The 20,157-nt window shown below is 41.0% G+C and overlaps 1 protein-coding gene across 2 annotated transcripts in view; it reads left to right on the top strand.

The window, feature by feature from the left end:
* The first annotated feature begins 7,974 nt into the window (after positions 1-7,974).
* PCSK2 (proprotein convertase subtilisin/kexin type 2) overlaps positions 7,975-20,157 on the top strand; it is a 111,306-nt gene continuing 99,123 nt past the window's right edge. The window contains exons 1-2 of one of the 2 annotated variants that reach the window (XM_059467938.1): positions 8,333-8,416; positions 16,752-16,851. Coding sequence is in view for 1 of the 2 variants with exons in the window: in XM_059467937.1 (XP_059323920.1) it covers positions 8,237-8,416 (180 nt within the window). In the remaining variant the exon portion in view is untranslated. Of the gene's footprint in view, positions 8,417-16,751; positions 16,852-20,157 lie in introns of both variants that reach the window. The other variant, XM_059467937.1, reaches the window with a different exon arrangement.

The raw sequence follows: 20,157 nt of genomic DNA, 5'->3' as shown, positions 1-20,157 counted from the left end.
TACTAAAATGGCCTAGATATGTTTTATGAAAATCCTCTTTGAGATTGTCATGGCTGATTACCAAATCAGCCTAAAGTGTATGGTAGCTGTACTCTCTGAACTCATTTACTGTGGTTTCTGCTTTGCTCATACCTATGCTGCTCATTATCAAAACAAACCAATTAAATTTTGCTTTTATACACTGTCATAAGATGATCCACAGCAATGATAATGGACAGACACACTGTTAGAGAGCTTCTAGAATCCTGAAGTGACTGAGCCTGTAGCTGTAGTGGGTCAACTCAGCATGGGATTTTTCAGCTCAACTTCTATGGCATTTCCTCATAGCATTTCACTCTATTATTTTAATTCTGTACATTCAGTTATGCATGTTGTCCTGTGTTCTGGATACACAGACAATACACGCTTTATATTCCTCTATATTCTCTAGTTCTTGCTTTTATTCATATAGGTCTGTCCTAAATAAAATTGTCAAATGATACTGTTTCACTTTCTTTCAATTGTGGCCTTTTAAACTAGGCATCCAATTCCTTTCCTTGGAAATCTCAAGCTTTTTTAATCCTATTTCTGTTCCTCTAAATGTAGGTATTAGCCTGCTTCAGAGTCCACTTAAAGCATATATGCTCACTTCACAGCTTCAGAAAGATAGGTTTAAGGAAGACTCAGAGTTGTGCCAAAAGATGCTTATGTGTTTTGTTCTCTGATAATGTGCAATTCAATTATTGCAATGCTCTATTTCCAGCTCTTCAGAACACTACTGCTCATACATCTGCGAGGATAAATTATTAAAGATGAAAGCAATGTACATCTTAGACTTAGGATTCTGTTACTTCCACAGCAAGGAAATGAGTTCTTGCAACTTCCTCTGACATATTGGTCTCTTGGCATTTGTGAGAGTCAGTCCGAAATACCCCTCATCTGCCTCACGATCGTCATTAGGGAGACCACCGAAGAAACAAGACCCCTCCTGTCTGCTGATCTTGTAGGGGAAAGTCATATGCCTGAGACCTGAGAGCGTTAGTTAGTTATTGTTTTCGCAGGTGTTGTTTGCCGTATGCTACGTTGAGCCCAAAGAAGGGGGCACCATGCCCTTTTTGCAACAATAGCCTTGGAAGCTGTCCCACCTCTCGCCCTGGGTGGACTTCTGAGTTTCAGGAGGTCTTCCACAGAAGACCCTCACCTGTTTTACAACCACTGTATCAGCCAAACTGATATGTAAGAAGCCTCTCCATCAAATACTGAGACATGAAACCCCTATGTGAAAAGGCCTCTCTCCTCCTTCCAAGGACAGGGACTGAAACCTCTAACCCGGGGGAGGTGTGTGGGGGAGGCAGGCTGACCAAAGTGAGATGTTTGCCTGCAGGTGTGACCACTGCAGGTGGGACCAAGAAGACAATGGCTCTTGCTTACTGCTGAGAACATAGACTACCTGTTACATCTATTCTTTATTATATCTGTTCCCCCCACCCCCCCACCCCCCCCACAATTTTCAATAGAATTGTCATAATAAAAACCTCTGAGTTAGCTAGAGATTTTGAGATCTCCCCGATGTAACAGGCAGATCCTCGACTGGACTGGACCAAAGGACTTAATCTTCACATTTGGTAGCTATATCCCCCTCTCTCTTTTTATTTTCTCTCTCTTTCACTATTTTTTTCTCTCCCTTAATCCCTCTATTGCATTTTGCTGTGGTCATTTAATAAAGGAATATTTGTTTTGATTATTACTGTAAACCCCCGTGTCGGTTTTTTTCACCCTGAGATCAATCCACGAACCATCATGAAACCTGTTCGTAAGGACTGATCGTGACATTTGAATTGGCATCACGGACAAGATTCTGGTAAGCAGAGGGGTTTTGCAGGTGTTAAAGGCAATACCCCATACTCAACTGAGGGTTCTGTCTCCGGAATTTCACAAAAAGATCTCTTGGTGCAAAAGGGGGAATCTGTTCTGTTGTGTTTGTGTGTATCTGCACTGCCTGGGAAGGAAGGGGCAACTTGATGCAACTAAGCAGGGCTTCCCAGGCAGATTAGTCCCTTCACCTACCCAGGGAAGTAAGGGAAAACAGAGTAAGAGCTGTGTGGTTGTTTAACTTAAATCAGTATTTCCCTGTTGTAGTTTTTTGTTCCCTCACAAAATAACTGTTTTGTGTGTGTGTGAGTGTGTATCTGGACTGTCTGGGAAGGAAGAGACACTCCTGAAGTAACCAAATAGGGCCTCTCAGGCAGATTCTGTCTCTTCAACTACCCAGGGAAGCAAACGGGGACACAGGAAAGGCTGTGTGATTGTGTAACTTAAGTTTACAATTAACTCCCTGGTGTAGCTTTAGTACTTTCACAAAATGACTAAAAACTTCAGTGCAAAAGGTAAAGCTGAATTTTATGCTCTGCTTGCTAAATACAATGCCACACCTTCTTCAGGAGGAGAAGAATGGGCAAACTGCAATTGGTTTACCTTAGAAAATGATATTGATAGAATATGTTCTTTGCAACATGAAACAAAATTCAAACTGGTCAACAATAAAACTGTCCTCTGCTCAGTCTTGGGAGCCTGCCTCACAGCAGCTATAGAAACTCGCTTTAAGTGAAAAAGTGAGGAAAATGCTATAACAGACTCCCTCCAAAACCTAGTTGAAGTTTTGCAAAAACAATTAGATGAAGAAAGAAATGCAAATAACTTATTACGAGCTGCCTTAAAGAAGGAACATGTTAAAAATTCACATAAAACTGATTCCTCAAAAGAGGCAGAGGAGAAGGAAACTCCTCACATCAATCAAAATTGACCTCAAAAAGAATTAGCCCTGATGAAAAATTGTGGGAATTGATGAAAAATTGTTTTATGTTGTAATAGCATAAAACCTCTAATTAAAACAGAATGAACTATATCAATAATGAAGATCTTGACCTGCACATAACCACTAAAGAAATCCCATACACTGCTACTGAATTAACAAAACTTGCAAAGAAGTATGGGCTTCTCCCCCACAAATCTGAAACAGAACACATATGTCAGGTGTCTCTCACTGGCAGAGATCAGATTCATTTGTCAGAACAAGAAGCCGGTGGGTGCTGGGGACATGGGGTGTTCTTAACAATGGGAGACAGATGCATCCCATGGTCCCTAACTCAGGACACAGACAATTGGGCAGAGGGGCTGAACCCCTTGGAAAGGAGAGACCCTTTGGTTGGTACCCCCGACCAACTCCAGGAAAACATTCACAAAGCCAGCTGCCTGCAAATGATTCATGAAAAGAAATTAATTCCTGGTTTTGAGTCACCAATGCAATCACTTGTAAAGCCTGAAATTACGACCTCTTTAATTCAAGGGCTTCCAGGAACACTTAAAATCTACAGCAATTCTCCTTCAGAAAACCATAGTAGCTATATCCCCGCCCCCCCCCCCCCCCCCGCCCCCTTTTCTCTATCTTTTTCTCTCCCTTAATCCCTCCATCACATTTTGCGGTGGTCATTCAATAAAGGTATATTTGTTTTGATTATTACTGCAAATCCCCTGTGCCATGTCGGTTTTTTGCACCCTGAGATCAATCCACGAATCATCATGAAACCCGTTCCTAAGGACGGGTCGTGACAGCATGGCGTCATGCCGTGCAGCCCTCAGGGAAAGAAACATCTCCTTTAAAGTTAGTACTTCATTGAGCTCATAGTGAAATCCAATTGCAAGTTGGCTTTCACTATGTAGTAATTGTAGTAATTTAATGGTTGTTTAAAAATGTAGTCAGAAATCCATTTGGAATTGGGATTTTTAAACTAATTTTATATCAATTTTTTTAAGCACTGTTGTAGTTTTCACTGGTGAAGCTAGTATTGTTGTTTATTTGCCTTGTGTTAGACAAACCAGAATTTATGGGGGAATCTTAGTCTCTTTTACTGGACTACCTGATGAAATTGAAAAAATTGTAGTTTTTTTGATCCATTGTATCTATGACATTGCTTTTGTCTGGGAGACACTTAATACTGTGTGACATATCAGTAAATAGGATACAAAAATTAAAACAGCCTTTCTGACACAGACTAAAAACTGATTAAATGCTAGGTTCTTAAGTATAATTACAAACTGGGAATCATTGCTAGAGTTGATTTGATTCTGCAGAGGTTCCAAAGGACTGGGGCCAAGAAATTATCTCTGTAAAATCTTGCTAATCCAGTACATCAATATAAACTCATTACTAATAAAGTGAGTAGGTTAAAGAAGAAAGCCATAAAGTATAAAAGAGATTAGTGCCAAGTGATTGATTGGAAAGCTCCATGCACGTAAATTATGTGTATTTTGACCAAGTAGAGTCATAAATATCTAGGTACAAAGATTGTTGGCCATGCAGGATACACTGACCTGTCCTGAAGAGCGCTCAGGGAAGGATGAGAGATCTGAGTCAGCATCAGCATTGCTGCACATCAGGAAGACTCGGCAGCATGTAGGCTGAATGAAATCCTCAGCTGGTGAAAGACTGGGTACCCAGTAAGAATAGAATTGTGATGTAACATCCATTTAACATTGGCCTGACCTCTGCTGAAAAAATATCTGATGCAGCTGCAGTTCACAATTCAAGAAGTAAAAAGATTTATGTGAATGGTTGAAGGGATGGAAAATATGCCTTACAGGAAGACATTGAACGTAGTGTTAACTCTATGTCTTTATCATCACAATCTTAAAAGTCATCTGGAGAAAATAACAGTTCAGCAGTTCCATGAAAAAAATCATATTAAGAGCAAAACCTAGAAGTCAGTATAGGATTGATCAGCATTTTAAAGAAAGGCACAGATATAACTTTTTACAAATGACTGTAAGTAGTCATTGGAACATTTCCCCAATGGCTGTAATAAATCAGTCTTGATTGTTAATTCAACGTTTGTATGTTAAGGAAAAAAAGGACTACAGACCAGATGCAAGAATTAATGCCAATAAGCCCTACAGTTAATATAAAGTACTACGTTAGAAATCCCAGTGGTCCTGTCTAGTCTTAAACTTTTGTAGTTATCAGCAGAATGACTTTTTATTTAAATTGCTGCTTTTGGTGGAATTTTCTCTTCTTGGTGTTTAGATTTTACTTTTTAAATCGGCCTTTCCTAAACTAAAACTTAAAAAAAACCCCCCAACTTATTTTTTAACATCACACAGACAAAGCCATCAAAGCTTGTCATTATAAGGTTTACAAGCTATAGACAGTGGGTGCTCGCTTGTTGACAATGTCCCTTTAATGGCACCAGCTTGCAGAGCAGTACTGACAGGTGGCAGTTGGGGCTGTCAGAATATGCACAGAGAATGATTCAGTCACACCCCTCACCCAGACCTGTGCTATGATCTTCATTTCTAAATATGTGCAGGATCTTGCCTTGCTGGTAAGAGGGAGTGAGGAGGGCTGCTCCATTGCCTTTCTTATTGGTGTTCCTCTTTCTATGGACTGGCACCAAAATAAAAAGAGGTCCAGGGAAGACCTCTAGGAAAAGAAAAACCTATATACAGGAATTCAAATCAGACAAAATGCCTTTCTCCTACTTTTATTTTCCTTATGTTTCTGATACCAAGGAACAGTTGTGGATGGAAACCAGCAGGGTCTCCGCTAGCTGTCAAGTGAGCACCAATAGGTATAACTGATCCAGGAGCTCAAAGGCCCCAAGTTACCTGGAAATGCTTTGATACTGTTATGAATAAGAAACTTGACTAGGCCAATATTCAAGCAGCAATCAATTTATTATTTGATATGGTAAAGTGTGAGCAATACAGCGCTGCGTACAGTGGGGGAAGTTTTCTCTCCAACTGCACACCGATAATTGATGGTTACAGGTATTTATAGGGGTACTCATAATTTTTTTTTCAGCAGTTTCTATTTCCAATCTTTTGCTCATCAGCAATTTTTATTCCAAATTATTACATCACAATTCTATACACTATTGTTATTTTAATTTCTCAGGATGTATCTCAAAGGAGTATCCCCAGATGGTGACGATCCAGTTTCCGAAAGAAGAAAGACGACTCTCATCTGGTGGGGTCCAGCTCCCCAGATGTGTGTCCACCTTTTAATTGCAGAGACTATAAATCTCATAACAGTGATGTCCAGCTTCCCTTTGGTTGAAACCATAAACCCTTGAGGTGATGTTCATCTTCCTTTCTCAAGTTGTTTTTCTCTGCTTCAATAAGGCGTGAGATAAGCATATTTCCTTTATATATATTCCAGAGCTATAGTTTCAAGGATACAAGTAATATTCTAAAATTATTCTTCAAAAGGTTATTATTGCAGAACTCTTTATGGATTAAATGCGGGCAAAAAGCAACATCTTTAACACTTTAATTCCAATGCTCCTAAATCAACTAGGGTTAATTTGCAAACAACAGATAGGTTCAAAGGCCTTTTTCCATGCTGTATTCTCCTCGGTTATCATTAGAATTCACAGCTCTCCCATTGTCGGGGTCCACACATTTTGCATTCACAACTACACACATCGCCTGTTTGTACCTGACACGAAACACAACTTTGTATTTCAGAATACTGGAAACATATTGTAAGGAGAGGCATTGCTGACTATTAAGGAAAACAAACAACTTGGTTTAAAGAAATAATATATAAAGTTGTTCTTAGTAACTGCCTCTTCTTTGATCAAGCATCTAAAAGATGAATTCTACCAACACTAATACTAATCTCTTTATGAGACTGCAAAGTTGTTTTCCTTCTCGACTGTGCTATTTCTCATGGTTTACCTTTCCTTCATGTTTGATTTTTTTTCAACATCAGTCATTCATTTACAACACTTCTGTTTATGTAACTGGGCTTTGGATTAGGCTTCAAGTTGTCATTTCTTTCTGTTTGAATAGGGATTTCTTTTATCCAGAGGAAGGAAATCAATAATTTGTCATGACAAACCAGTTCTCATTTGGATTCACAATGATGCAGTCAGCTCTTCTGTTGTTTTCTAAAGCATTTTAGGATAATGGAAGAAGAGCCTTGTTTCTGATTTTTTATGTTTTCCTTTGTTTTCCCTGATTTATTTAACATCTGTACTCCAATAGACCATTTGCAGGACAGATTACAGTAAAGCTATAATTTCGTTTGTTTTAAAGAAGATTGTGCTTTCTGTGTCCCAAGTATTTCCCAGGGGATCATTCAGGGACCCATCCATCAAATGATTGACCTTTGGTATGACAAATTAACAGATGTATCTGCGGGAAAAAGCTAAACTATATTTTGCCATAAACTTGCACAATCTGTACTTTTCCTTTCCAATCATAGCAGATGGCAGATTACTTACAGAACTGAGCTCCCATTCTTTTTAGGTGCTGCTACCTCTGCAATCCCACCCGTGCACGGAACATTCTCAATGCTTGTCTGTCTCAGTACAGGGAAGGCCCAGGTACTTTCCTGCAGGTCATTGCCTGAAAAATGTTTGGGGATTGCTCAGGGAGCCTGGACACCTTTGTGTTCTTGAGCATCCTGGCAGTATAGACTGGGAGTCAGTGAGGAGCCCTCAGCCTGGACCTAAGGTTTTCCCCTGGCATTGCACTATCACTGCTTAACTACCTCCCTGTCCCTTTGCTTTTGTAAAAAAAGGGCTACAGGACAGGTTGCAGAGGGCCCTGTGAGCAGCTGGTGCAGGGTTCTGGCTAGAATGGTAGGTCTGGGGTAGCTCCAGATATTTTGTGTTCCTGGGTCGAAGAGAGAAGCTGGGCGCCAGTCCCGGCGGGTGAGGGTCTTGCCAAAGTCTTTCTTTCTCCAGTCCCTACAGCCACGCGCGTATAGGCTCCAGGTTCAGAGCCTGCCCTCGGCGACCTTCCCGCTCAGCAGGAACAGCCGCTGAAGTCCAGGCTCGGCTGGAGCTAGAAGGGGGCTAGCGTGCACCGTGCGGGTGCAATCGGGGGGCGCGGCTTTTCAGGGGCAGGACTGTGGAAGGTGGGAGTGAAGTGTGGGTGGGGTGCTGGGAAGGCGTGCCGAGCGTTCCGGGAGCCGCGAGCTGGGAGGGAAGGGGGGCCGAGGCGATCCTCCCTTCCATGATTGGCAGCGCGGTGCGTCCCCCCCCTCCCCGCTCGGCTGATGCTGCCCCTCGGCCGCCGTGGAACGCGCATCCACACCGCCCGGTCGGCTCTCTCCGCGCTGCTCTCCTCTTGCCCCTGCTGCGCTCATTTGTTTTAATTTTTTTTTCGTCCTCCTCCCCTCCCATCTTTTGGGCGCTTCCCCTCTCGCCCGCCCGCCCGGCGGGCTATCTCCGCGGGTGCGCAGCGCGGGGCCATGCCTCCGGGGCCGCCGCTGCTTCGGGGCTCCCTCCTCCTCCTCTTTCTCCTGCACTTCCTCGGCCCCCCGGCCAGTGGTGCCGTCTACAGCAACCATTTCTTGGTGGAGCTGCACGACGGGGGCCAGGCGGAGGCCGAGCGGGTAGCGGCGGAGCACGGCTTCGGTGGGGTGCGGAAGGTAAGCCCCCCGCGCAGGGTCGGAGCTCTGTGGTGCCCTTCACGTTGGGCTCAGGGCATGCAGTGTCGTGCCGTGGGCATGCCGGCTGCGCAGGGTTGGCCCTGGCGCGGTTTTGGCCGCCCCTCACCTGCGGGAAGGGATTCCTGCTTCTCGAGAGGCTTTGAGGAATAGCGGTGCCAAGAGCAATTGCAAGTGCTCTTCGACATTGGCCCAGCAGGGTGGTTATCTTGGAGGGAGAGCGGAGTTTCCCACATGGTGACTCCGTGCCTTTTTACTTACTACGTAAACATCCTGCCATGGAGAAGCTCCCATCCTGCGGGGCTGGGGCTGCCACCTGGGGCTTCCCGAACGCCCCTGGAAGGGCTCGGAGCACCTACGGGAAAAGGAAAGACTCATCTCCATGGAGAAGCCTGCACACAATTTTAATAGATTTCATAGGGGTTTTGACACTCAATTTTTGATGCTGGTGGGCTTCTTTATACTCCTGTTATTCTCCTAGAGAAATAGGATGACCCCATGATAAGTGTGAATGTTTTTCACTAAAAATGTAAGTTGGGAAACTTCAGTTGCCATTGGACATTGTTTTTGCTCCTGAGGTTCTAGGAAATCAAGTGTAGCCAGAATGATAGGTCCCCTCCTTGCTCCTAGAGCATCCACCTCTGCTAGAAATCTCTTCCATTCAAGTAATAATTAGACCTCTAAATATTTTAGGGTGCAGTAAGACCTTGTGTGAAAACAGGGAGAGGCTGGTAGAGTGCCCTGGTCGTTACAATTCTTGGCACACTTGCTTAGAGGGATGTGAAAGGAAAGCGTGGTGTGAGTATTGCTGCTGCTTGTTTGGTTTTTTTATTTTCCTGGCAGTTATACAATGACAGCCTGGTCCTACATCCAAGGAAATGAATGATAATACCACCCTGAACTTGAATGAGTGAAATGGCTTTAAGCCTTGATTTAAAAATTAAAATTAAAAAAACATATCAAGTGAGACTCCCTCCCTCAGGTTGCCTCGTTTCAACTCCAGTGGGAGCTTGTTAGAGAAATGAGGACAAGATTATTGTTGCTGTGACCACAGCTAATTCCTGCTCTGGTAAGATGCTTTTGTTTTAGGCACACAGACTTGTGATAGTGACAGCTGCTGATCCATTTGGGAAAGGATTCATTGTGTGCATTAGGTTTTGTTATATGAGATTTAGATAGCTTTTTGGTTAACAGTTTTCCTTTTCTAGTCTCTTCCTGATTGTGCTCCCTTCATCCTCTCCTGGGGTTATCTGACTGATAAGGCCCTATGAGGATAGAAGGGTATGTTCCTGCCTAGATCAATTTGTTATGACTTTTGCTGGATGTTTTCAAATGATCCTGTGGTCCAAGTGGGGAAGAGACAGGAAGAGAAAGAGGATTTTGTAGGATGGAGAAATGCAGCTTCTGGACTGTTCGAATCCTCTCCCCTCTACCATGCTTGTCCCCAGGATGCCTCAGCCCTATTAGGAGACATACAGCTTCTACATGGAAATAAGCCTTGTAGCTCACGTGAGCTGGAGGGAAGTCCCTTGAGTGTGCAAGAGGAGAGAGAGTACCTGTTTTCCAGGACTCACTATGGGGATGCTGTGGACAGGGGTGTCTCTAGGAATGAAGCCCAGCAAAGCCATAATGTGGTGTGTGTGTGTGCTCATGGCGTGGGGCAGCAGGTGATTGCAGTGGGTCCTGTACTCAGCACATACTGTCTGAACTTTTCTGGTTATACTATGCCAATCCCTGAAAAACCAGTAAGCTTGCCACCCCTCCTCCCCAGCTGTAAGAGGAAATAGAACTCTGCTTTCTGCAAGGCAGTAATTTTAGGGAAGGGGAGAAGTTGGTAGGGTTTGGGTGTGTTGGAGGATAATCCGTGAGAGGTTGATAGCAATCTCTATTCTTAACAGGGTTTGGGTAGTGATAATTGGGTGCCAGTAGAAGCATGTATCATTTATGCCAGTGGCTCTTCAGTTCTCTTCAGCTGAAGAATCTCCTCTCTGCTTTGCTATTGTCAGGCTTGTCTAGCAGTCTACAGTCTGCAGACAGCTTTCATGGTGATATTGACAGTGCAGGAAGTTGAACGTGGCCACGTAGAGAAGTGCAGAGCTGTTAGTGGGAAGCTCTCGAGGGAAACTACTATGTGTAGATATGCTGTCTAATGAAATTTTCAAAAAATACCAGCACACCCCCCCACTCCCAAATTACATCACAAAGAGAAGTGGTCTTTTAGCTACTTCAATGACACATGCTGTTAGGATGATATATTGAGTTACTTACTTAAAACAAATCCAGTTAACTTTGCCCATATTGGAGAGGAGCCATGGTCTGAAAATAATCACCTTTGTTTCAGTGCAGTGTAGGAACACAAGAGCAGAGTCTTCTTTTTTAATGTATGTGAATTTAAGTTTCATATGAGAAAGATTCCTTTTGTGCCTTTAGGGTATCACAGATCTCTTTTAACATGATTTTATGGGAGCTGGTTTTTAAATTATGTCTTTTTAGTGCACTTCTTTTCCCCCAATAACAAGGAATCTCTGAGCAAGTGCATACTACGTTTACTTAACAGCATATTTCTGTAAAAATACATGAGAAAGCATTGCCTTTAAGATTAATTTTATGGACTGCATGATGCGCTTTCTAATTGATTCTTTGGCCATGCTCCCTACCATCATTTTGAAACCCCTACAAGATGTCAGGTAGGCTAAATGTGCTTTAAATTCATGCTTGGTAAGTTGATTGAGAAGGGCTTGGTACTTAGATAAACAGGTGCTTTTGTTTAGGTCTAGGGTCCTAACGTGTCAAAAAGAGTAGTCAGTTTTTCTTTAATCTTCCCTGAATTAATCTTGAATACAGATGTCTTTCTAATGCTGATTGCGCTCTTTGATTCTTATTTTAATATTTGCAATTTTTCAGTCCATTTTTACCTGCTAAAATTGATTCTGTGTATTTGTGGTGAAAGAGATACTGTGATAAAACATATTCTTTCTTAAAATGGTTAGTCTTACCATCTCTGAGCATTCAGGAATTGTGAGAATGCCCCCCTAATATTGTAAGAACTGCAAAAAGAACAAGTTTTTAGTTTTGATTGATTCCCCCCCATTTGATTTATTTGCCTGTTGGTGTGGTTGTCACCAGAATACGTTTCTTAATGCAGGCTGAAAAAGCTGCTTTCTGATCTTGGCTTGCAATTTTCAATTAATTTCTAGCTAGGAGAGGTGGAAGATGCATTTAGAAAGGTCTTCTCTTTGGAGATCAGAGTTTAGGCATCTCTTTCCATTTCATCAACAACAGCGAGACTGAGAGAGTCCACAAAATGCCAACATAACTAAAAGGCTAAATATTTTACATTGGCATTTTAACAGGGTTTTAAACAGCTAGTGGCCCCAGATTTTAAAATAAGAACCAAACATGGATTTGAAAACGTGGAGAATTTTATGTTTATGCTGCCTAAAGCTGTTCTATTTTTATCTTGTATCACCTGATTCCTTATCCCTCTAGATATTGCAAAACTCAGTCTTACCTGTCACAGCTGTGACTGCTTTGCTTGCTGTTTTTTGCTTAGGAGGCTGCTGGTTGAGGACCAGGCTTTGTGGAACCAACCAGTAATTTCTTGATTAGACACTGCAAGCGTTCAGGTTTTCTTGTTTTGCTTTTTTTTCTCTTTTTTCTTTACCTTGCATAAATACAGACTTATCAAAAGCAAAACTTAACAGATAAAGAAGCTGTATTTCTTACTGCAGCACAACCCACTTCCCTGCATTTAGGCAGGGAGCCTGTGAGGTGGGAGTTGATGTGGTGTAGAAGGCAGACCAAGAGGCAGAATAATGAGTTCACAGCCTTGAGAGCACTTTACTGGGATTTCTGTCCGAGATCCTGAACATTTCATCCTGGGATGCACATACTAAAACCTTAATATGTCCTCCTGTGCAGATCAACCTCTAAACGTGGAAAATAGATGTTTGCTTCTTTTTTTTTTTTTAATACTTTAATATTTTGTGTTTTGCCTTCGATGCGTAAACAGCTCCAGGAGCAACCACCAGCTAACCTGGAACAAACAAAAAAAAATTCCTGTTACTTAAATGTAATCAATTATGCGCATGAAAGCTGTAAATTATCAAGAAGATCTGTAAATCACAGACTCAAGCACATCCCTAACCCAGTTTCTGTAAAGCTCCTTCTCTACTAGAGACTCAGACTGTTTGCTGGTGGTGAGTGTTCTCTTTGAACTATGAAATAACTACCTTGTCTGATTTTACACTTGTTTGAGTGTAAAACAATAGGGTTAGTCTTCCCTACTCTAGATCCCCACTGTAACTACTTCATTACTGTTTTGAATGTGTGCTGTAGTTGTTTCTTAGCAAAACATGCAGATTAAACCTTACCTTTACAGATTTTTGTTTTTTTTTTTTCCTGAACTACAGCTCAATAAACAGAGTTATGGAATTCTCTCAGTTTATAAAGCTGTCTGCATTTTTAATTTTATTTATTCCATATTGTTTGGACCCATTTGCAAAACAGAACATGTGGTAGAGACCCAGGAACTGTATCACAAATGCAGTTCTTTTTACACTTTTTTTTTGATGCTGCAGCCCAATGGGGAAATATGCAATTATTGGTTTTCATTTACAATATATTTAGTTTTGCCAGTGTCAAGGAGAAAACCTGTAGGAAGTGGACAGCATTCCCTGAATGCTGTGATCCCAGCATACCGGAACATGTTGTGTACTAATCGATCTCCTGCCATCTAGCCCAGAGTGCTGGGCATGCTTGGCATTTGTTTATTTGCAGGCAAATGGTCCCAGCAGACTAGGTCTGCTGCTTGTCTCTTTCAGAAAAGGACAGAGGTGTTTGAATTTTTGTTATCTTTTTGGAAATCCAACTGTTGTGTGAAGGTGAAAGATAGCCTTTTATCTTCTTCACATAACATGCCAGATGACAAGATATAAGTGTTGGGGAGGATGAAACAAGAAAGCCTTTTAAATATGACTGCCTGGCAAAAGATTTTGAGAATATAGAAACTATAAGCGAGATTGAAATGAAAGCAATCTTTGAGATACCTTAGTTGTGACCAGTTGAATGTAATCCCCCCTGGAGGAAACAATTCCCTCTGCAAGCAGGCAGGCCTAAGAGTCAGAGCAGGCCTTGCAGCTTGGCAGATGGGGCCCAAAGAATAAGATTTAGGGTTTAACACGTAAACATAGTATGGTAATGTAGTGAGTCTTATAGGTTGTGTGGAAATGTTATAAGATATGCATGCTGTAGTAGATTGGTTAATGAGAATCTGCATATTCAACACCAAAGATGATTTATTGTGTTGTAACGGGAGCTTTGCTCTCCTTTCGCTCTTTTTTGGCACTTTCTTATCTCTCTTCTCCTTTATCTCTTTGCTTGCTCTCGCGCTCTTCTTCGTGCCCTTTTCTTTCTTTGTCTCTTTGTCTTCCCTCTGCACTTCTTCACCTCCTCCTTTCTACACGCTCTCCGCTCTTAAACCTTTGCCGTTGACTCTCTTACACTTTAAGCCTCTCTTCTCTCGGGCCTGCTCCGAGCTGCAGCTGGCAGCTCGCAACAGGGCCCTGCACCCACGCCCTTTGTAATAAACTACAAGTTATACGACTTAGCTTCAAAGAGATCTCATCTCCGTCCGTCCCTACCGTGCGTGACCCCCGTCACACCTACAATAAGACCCTGCCAACCCTTAGGAAAACTTCTACTGCTGTAACTATACTGATGTGGTTAAAGTAGGGAAACAAACCCAATTGCACTGCTGTTGCTATCAGTGTAGGAGAACAATATTAGCAGAAATTTAATTTCCACTGGCGCTTTTAACAAGAAAACTGTGTTGATTTCAAACAAACAAACAAAGAAAACCAAGCAAAAGCAACAGCAACAGAAGAGCTTCTTGACTCCCTGGAATATCTATGCTGGTAATAGTTACTGCTTAGTGCAGCTAAATAGAAGTTTGCATATGACCCTTAACCTCATCCATCAATGGAGTTGTTAAATTAAAATTGAGACATGCAACTCAAGTTTCAAAGGCTTGTAATCAAGCAGTTGCAAAGTAGTTGCCAAAGCGTAGGTAGAGTTTATCTAGTAGATAGTTTCCATTAGTAAGTTCTGAGAAATGTCCATGCTCACAGAATATTCTGTGAACTGGAAATCAAGCCAAATTGTTAAAATTAATGATAAATTATGCCAGTTCTTACTAAAATATTATAACTGAGAAACCCTTTTGTGCAGGTCCAGTCCACAGAATGGGTGGGTAGTTTCTGTGTGAGTGGTAGTAGCAAATTCAGTGCTGTTAATAGATGTAAAATTTACCTTTGTCCTGCAATGTTATTCCAGTCATCAGAAACCCTGTTCTTCTTCTTTTTTTTTCTTTCCACTTTTTCAGATAATTAAATGGGTCAGGTCTCTACAGGATGCTGCTGCATGGCGGCTATAAATATTGCAGTGAGCAGCTCAACACTTCCATCCATCCATAGCCTCTGGTGGGAGGAAGCTGAACTGCTCGAGTATTTGTCAAAGTCTAGTGTATTGCTCTTGTAAACCAAGGCAAACTCTGCATTTAACTCTCAGGAGTTCATCGAAAAGGCAAACCCTGTGCTACTGAAATGGAGATTTAATTTCAGCTCAGCAGGCTCAGGCCGTGTTTTGTGACAAAGCAGCATCCCAGAGAAAGCTGCATTTGGTGTGTACTGCATGAAGTTCTGAGTGGCCATGATGCACAGTTTATCAAGCAGTGTGAAATACAGTTTGGTCATAGATTTATGACAGTAGCTCAGCAGTGTAACTCAGCTGCGCTGGCTCTGTTCGGCAAGTAGCAGGAGCTTGGACTTAAAAAAGAAATTACGAGCTTGGCCACTCTCTCCATTTATACACTGTGATATAAATAAATAAATTGGGTAGTAACAGCTCTTTCACAAGGAGTGAACTGGGACATTGTCCTATATTACCTACCTTCTTAAACAAGACTTCTGTGGAAATGTTACATTCTTAACACTTTGTCCACAGAAAGCAAATGGTAATATTGACCTCAGTGTTTACATCAAACCAGTTGGTACAAGTATCCCAGATACTCATGACTGAACTAAATTATTTGCTTATGAGATGAATAAGATGGCAGTATGTCAGAGAAGTTTTATCCAAAGAATCAACCTATGAAAACCTGAAACACAGCAAATATATATTTAAATATTATTATTATTATTATGTAGAGAAATTTGCTGTTTCAGATGATTGTTGGATACAAAACTAGAGCCAAAGAGGTAAGTCTTCCTTGTATGCATAGTAAAAGAGGTGGAATATAGCCTTCCCTTTCCTGATGACAAAGGATCCTTCTTTCTACCTACTCATTTTTTATGAAAAGCCAGTGAAACGGAGGAGTGTGATTCTGAAATGTGCTCTGTGGGTGAGTACTGCCTCTGTCACCTACTGTGCAACACCAAGGGCAGCAAAAGCTTCTTTTTAAGGCTTTTAGCTGCAGCCAAATATGGTGAATTAGCTATAACCATGACAGTTGGATTCCCATCAGTCCCATGGGGACTTTATGCTTCTCTGTATCAACTAATTTTAGAACGGTATTTCAGTTGAACTTAGCTGTTTAGAAGTTACTTAGAGCCATTTGTAAAGTGGAACTGGCAGTTCAGAATTTGAGTGAAGTATTCAAAATCAGAACTGGAACACATTTACACATTTGGAAAAATTGGCTGCTAACATTGATGGAATGGTGGTTGTGGATTATGACATCATCATCTTGACAGCATTTCCACCTTTTAATTTTTATATTGCCATTTAAACCCCCAGACTTCACAGGCAAATGTACTTTTCATCTCTTAACTGTAAAACCATTCAATTTCTCCTACAATTAAGATATAGTTCAGAATAGAACCATGTCAGGAAAGCTAGTGGATATTTTTCTTTCTTTTGATGAAGATTAAAACAGTGTGATTCTGTAAAATCCCTTTCCCCCCTTCTATCTGAATGGTTATTATTCATGTAAAATATATTATACCTTGCTAGAGAAACCAGTTTTTCAAGCTCTAAAGGATGAAAAATTTTCCTTTCCTACATTTTTCTTGCTTGACTAATGTCATAGGAGCAAGATAACATACAAGCACATACTGGACTGAAAACAATTTCTGCCAGCAATAGACTTGCATCATTTATTAATTGGCAGTAAAAGATTTAATTCACAGATGCTTGAAAGGTCAGTGAGGGAGGCCCTGGGAGGAAGGGTAAGGGGTGGTGTTGGGTGTTGCTGTTTGCTTTCCTTTCTCATCATTATTCCTAGGTATAAGTCATCCTTTTTTTCTTCTGTCTACCACAGAGCTCTTGATCCCATTCAGAGCAGCTGCTCCTTGTTGTGAAGTGACCATTATGCTTTTTTGTCAAGAGTCAACAGGAGCTTTCTCCAGGTTGTGGTGGTGGTGAGTAAAGGATTTGCCTCTGACCTGATCTTGTGGTAGTGAGGCTAGTGTCTATGACTTCCTCCTAGCAGAATCAAGAAACTTTACAAAAATAAGGAAAACAGCAGTGTTCCAAAATGTTTTCTTTTCTTGGCTCTGCTGAAAATGTTTTTTTCTTGAGGCTTCCTTCCCCTGCTTTTCTCAAGCATACTACCTTATGTTAAAAAAAAAAAAAAAAGAGAAACAGTGTGACCCTCCTGTCCTTCTGTCCTTTAATGTTGCAGTTTTGTTTCTAACCCGTGGACTTCTCTCCCATGAAGCATATATTTTTGTGAAGGATCTGACTGCTTCTCTGGCAACTGGAAGACTTTTTCAGTGTGGTGCAATAACAGAAACCTCTTTGTGAAGCACTTGCTGTCTATTGGCTCTTCCTTGGCAGCCTAGCATTAAACAGACACGAAGTAAAAAGGAAAGAGTAAAGGTTTTGAATTGCAAGAGTGGTCAGATCTTGTTAAAGTGCCAGTAAGAGCTAGCATCTTTGCATTAGAGTAATTCACATAATCCGTGCCTTCTTGAATAACTCTTGTCAGTAACCAACTAATTTTGCTCTGAGTTGTTCTTATCCGTCTACTTCATTCAAGCTTAAGTTCCTGACTCTGCTTTTAGATGCTGCATGAGCTAAGCACTTGCACAAATGTTTATGTAGCCACTTGGTTACATGAATGTAGACTTAAAAATAATGCCCAAATGCCTTACTGGAAATCAGGATCTTAGTGTTTAGCAACGTCTTTCCCCTTCTTCATCGGTGAAGTTTAAGTACTGGCATTTTGTGTCTGGGGCATGCTGCATCTGAATGTTGTTATTTAAATAGCAAACTTTAGCTCATGGCTTTTATCTCTGTGTTTCTGAAGCTGATGTGACACCAGGCTCCTGTGTGACAATAGTAGTCAGCCTGCTTGGTTGCATGCTTAAAAGGAGAGATGGGTTGGCTGTAAATCAGGAGTGAGGCAAAGTGGCCTTTTATAAGCAGTGCTAATTGCTTCAGCAATATTGATCTATCTCAGAGGCATACCATAGCCATTTAAATTTGCAGAATCTAACTGAATCAAAATGTTTTTTATGAGTTTTTTCTAAGGAAGATCTACTGATAGGAAGAAGAGATTTCTGCTCAATATTGCTTAAATATATTACAACCTTTAACAAATATTTGTTGTTAAAGAGGTGCCTGATTTCTCACAGATATATTACATGTGTAGATATACCCATTAATATATGTTTGCAATGGCACTTGGCATTTTACATTTAAGAGTTCCATATTACAGTCTGTAATGCTGTGCAAACCTTAATTAAGTGAATCCTATCAATAAATAAAATAACTAAACTAATACTTATAGGCATATGCCTTTTTACATAGGAGGCAACTGAAACAAGAATGTTACTGCTCTAATTGCCTAAGATTCTCCTAATATAAGAAGATACTCGTGTCCTTGGAAATTAAGTTCTGGCTCTGTCCTAGAGCAGAGTTGCTACCATGTTAAGCAAGAGCAGAGAGGGAAATAGCAAAGGAAATGGTCATGGATTGAATGGTCTTGGAGAGAAGGTCGTTTGAGGTGTGTAAACTTACACACAATATTCGCATCTTGAGAGATGCTTTGAAAACACAGCAGAACATCAAAAAAGTGACAGGATACCTTGAGGTATGGCTCTAAGCAGGAGACAGGTACTTAGAGCCAAAATTTTATTCATCTTTGTTAATAAAATATAGAACTGGCAAAGCCACTTCTGGATTACCATCCTTTTTCCTCCCTTTATTCTTACAGCATGACTGCCTCAGACTAAATGAGTTATGGCTAATTAACTGGGTCAAGTACTGACTAATTGTCTCTAAAGAATGTCTGGAGTCTGATTTCTGTTTGTCTTCTCATTTTTGTTTGTTTAGGTTTGGGGGTGTGTGTGTTTGTTTATTCTATTTTGTTGTATTCCTTTGTTATTGTTTTGTTTTGTTTTCATTGGGTGGAAGTGTTTTTGTTTTGTTTTAATGGGATGCTAAAATTCTCCCAATTTGTGTAAAAAAATTATGTGTAACACATACTTGCTTTAAGAAAATTTGATTGATTCACCTTCTCATGAAATCTTATTTACTTAATTATTCTAAATTATGTGTGTGTTTAGCTGATCTTTGTGTGGTTGTAATGGAATTGTGTAGCTGAATGATTGGAGAGGTTTCCTCCTTTTCCCAGTGGTCGTTTGTTGCTGCTGAAAATGACAACACAGTTGGTAGATGCTCCCAGTGACTTTTTTGGTGCTGAACTCCAGAATTTTTTCTGGTTCCCAGGGCTTGACTGAGGTGCTCTTCTTGCTCACACACCCACAGCCACCCCATTTATGTACGAGGATATAATGATGATTGTTCAGCCTTTATTTCAGCCTGTCAGCCAAACAAAAATAATCACCTACTCCTGGTAATGACAATCTGGATTAACCCAGACAGTCCAATTTGAGGTCTAGTATATAAACAACATTCTCCTCAAAATCTGGGAGGTATCCTGCTTTCCACAGGGCATGTGGTGGACTTGATAATGGTGTTTACAGTTACTGGGGAGTAACAGATAAAACTCTATAAACTGCACAGATCCATTCCTATAAATTAGAATAGCCATTTTTAAAGTGTCAAATTACTTCTTCAGTTCACTGATAAAACTATCAGCAAATCCAGAGTATTGTCACTGATGACTTGATATGCTTGCAGGATGGAGCTCTTCAGTGACAAACCTAACAATGATACAGATCAGTAAAACCTTACACCTGTGTGATTCATTCAATTGCAGATCAAATTCCTAGTATCACAAACTTGTAACCAAACCTATGGAGCAGTGTTTTGTAAGTGCTTGGAAACACTGGGTGGGGTAATCGAACAACAAAACTGATGAGAAAATGACAGTAGCCATTGAACATCAGAATTGATCTACCTGAACAGCAGTGCTTCTCTTACAGACTTCAGAGTGGAAGAGCTCCTGGGGCTCAGCTCTGCTTGTATTCTAACATGGCCATCTCAGAGAAGTGAGACGGATCATGCTTTGAAAGGGCCTCTTTTTTTTTTTTTTTTTGCCACGAATTGTGCGGGGCATTCAGATGAATTCCATGTGGACAGATTTGACATGTAATTGTAAACGCAGTCCACAACCGGTTAAGTTTCTTCCATTTACTTGTTTTTTATTAAACACCTCATGTCCAGCTATTTATGAGACTGTTTAACCTTGTTCTTGCTGCATGCAAGAGGGATTAGACAAAAGGCTTTGTTTTATCCTTTTGAATAAAATAAAATCA

The sequence above is a fragment of the Ammospiza nelsoni genome, chromosome 3 (assembly GCF_027579445.1).
Source record: "Ammospiza nelsoni isolate bAmmNel1 chromosome 3, bAmmNel1.pri, whole genome shotgun sequence".
NCBI classification, from domain to species: domain Eukaryota; kingdom Metazoa; phylum Chordata; class Aves; order Passeriformes; family Passerellidae; genus Ammospiza; species Ammospiza nelsoni.
Note: the sequence above shows the minus strand (reverse complement) of the source record. Positions and strands in the feature narration are given on the sequence as shown.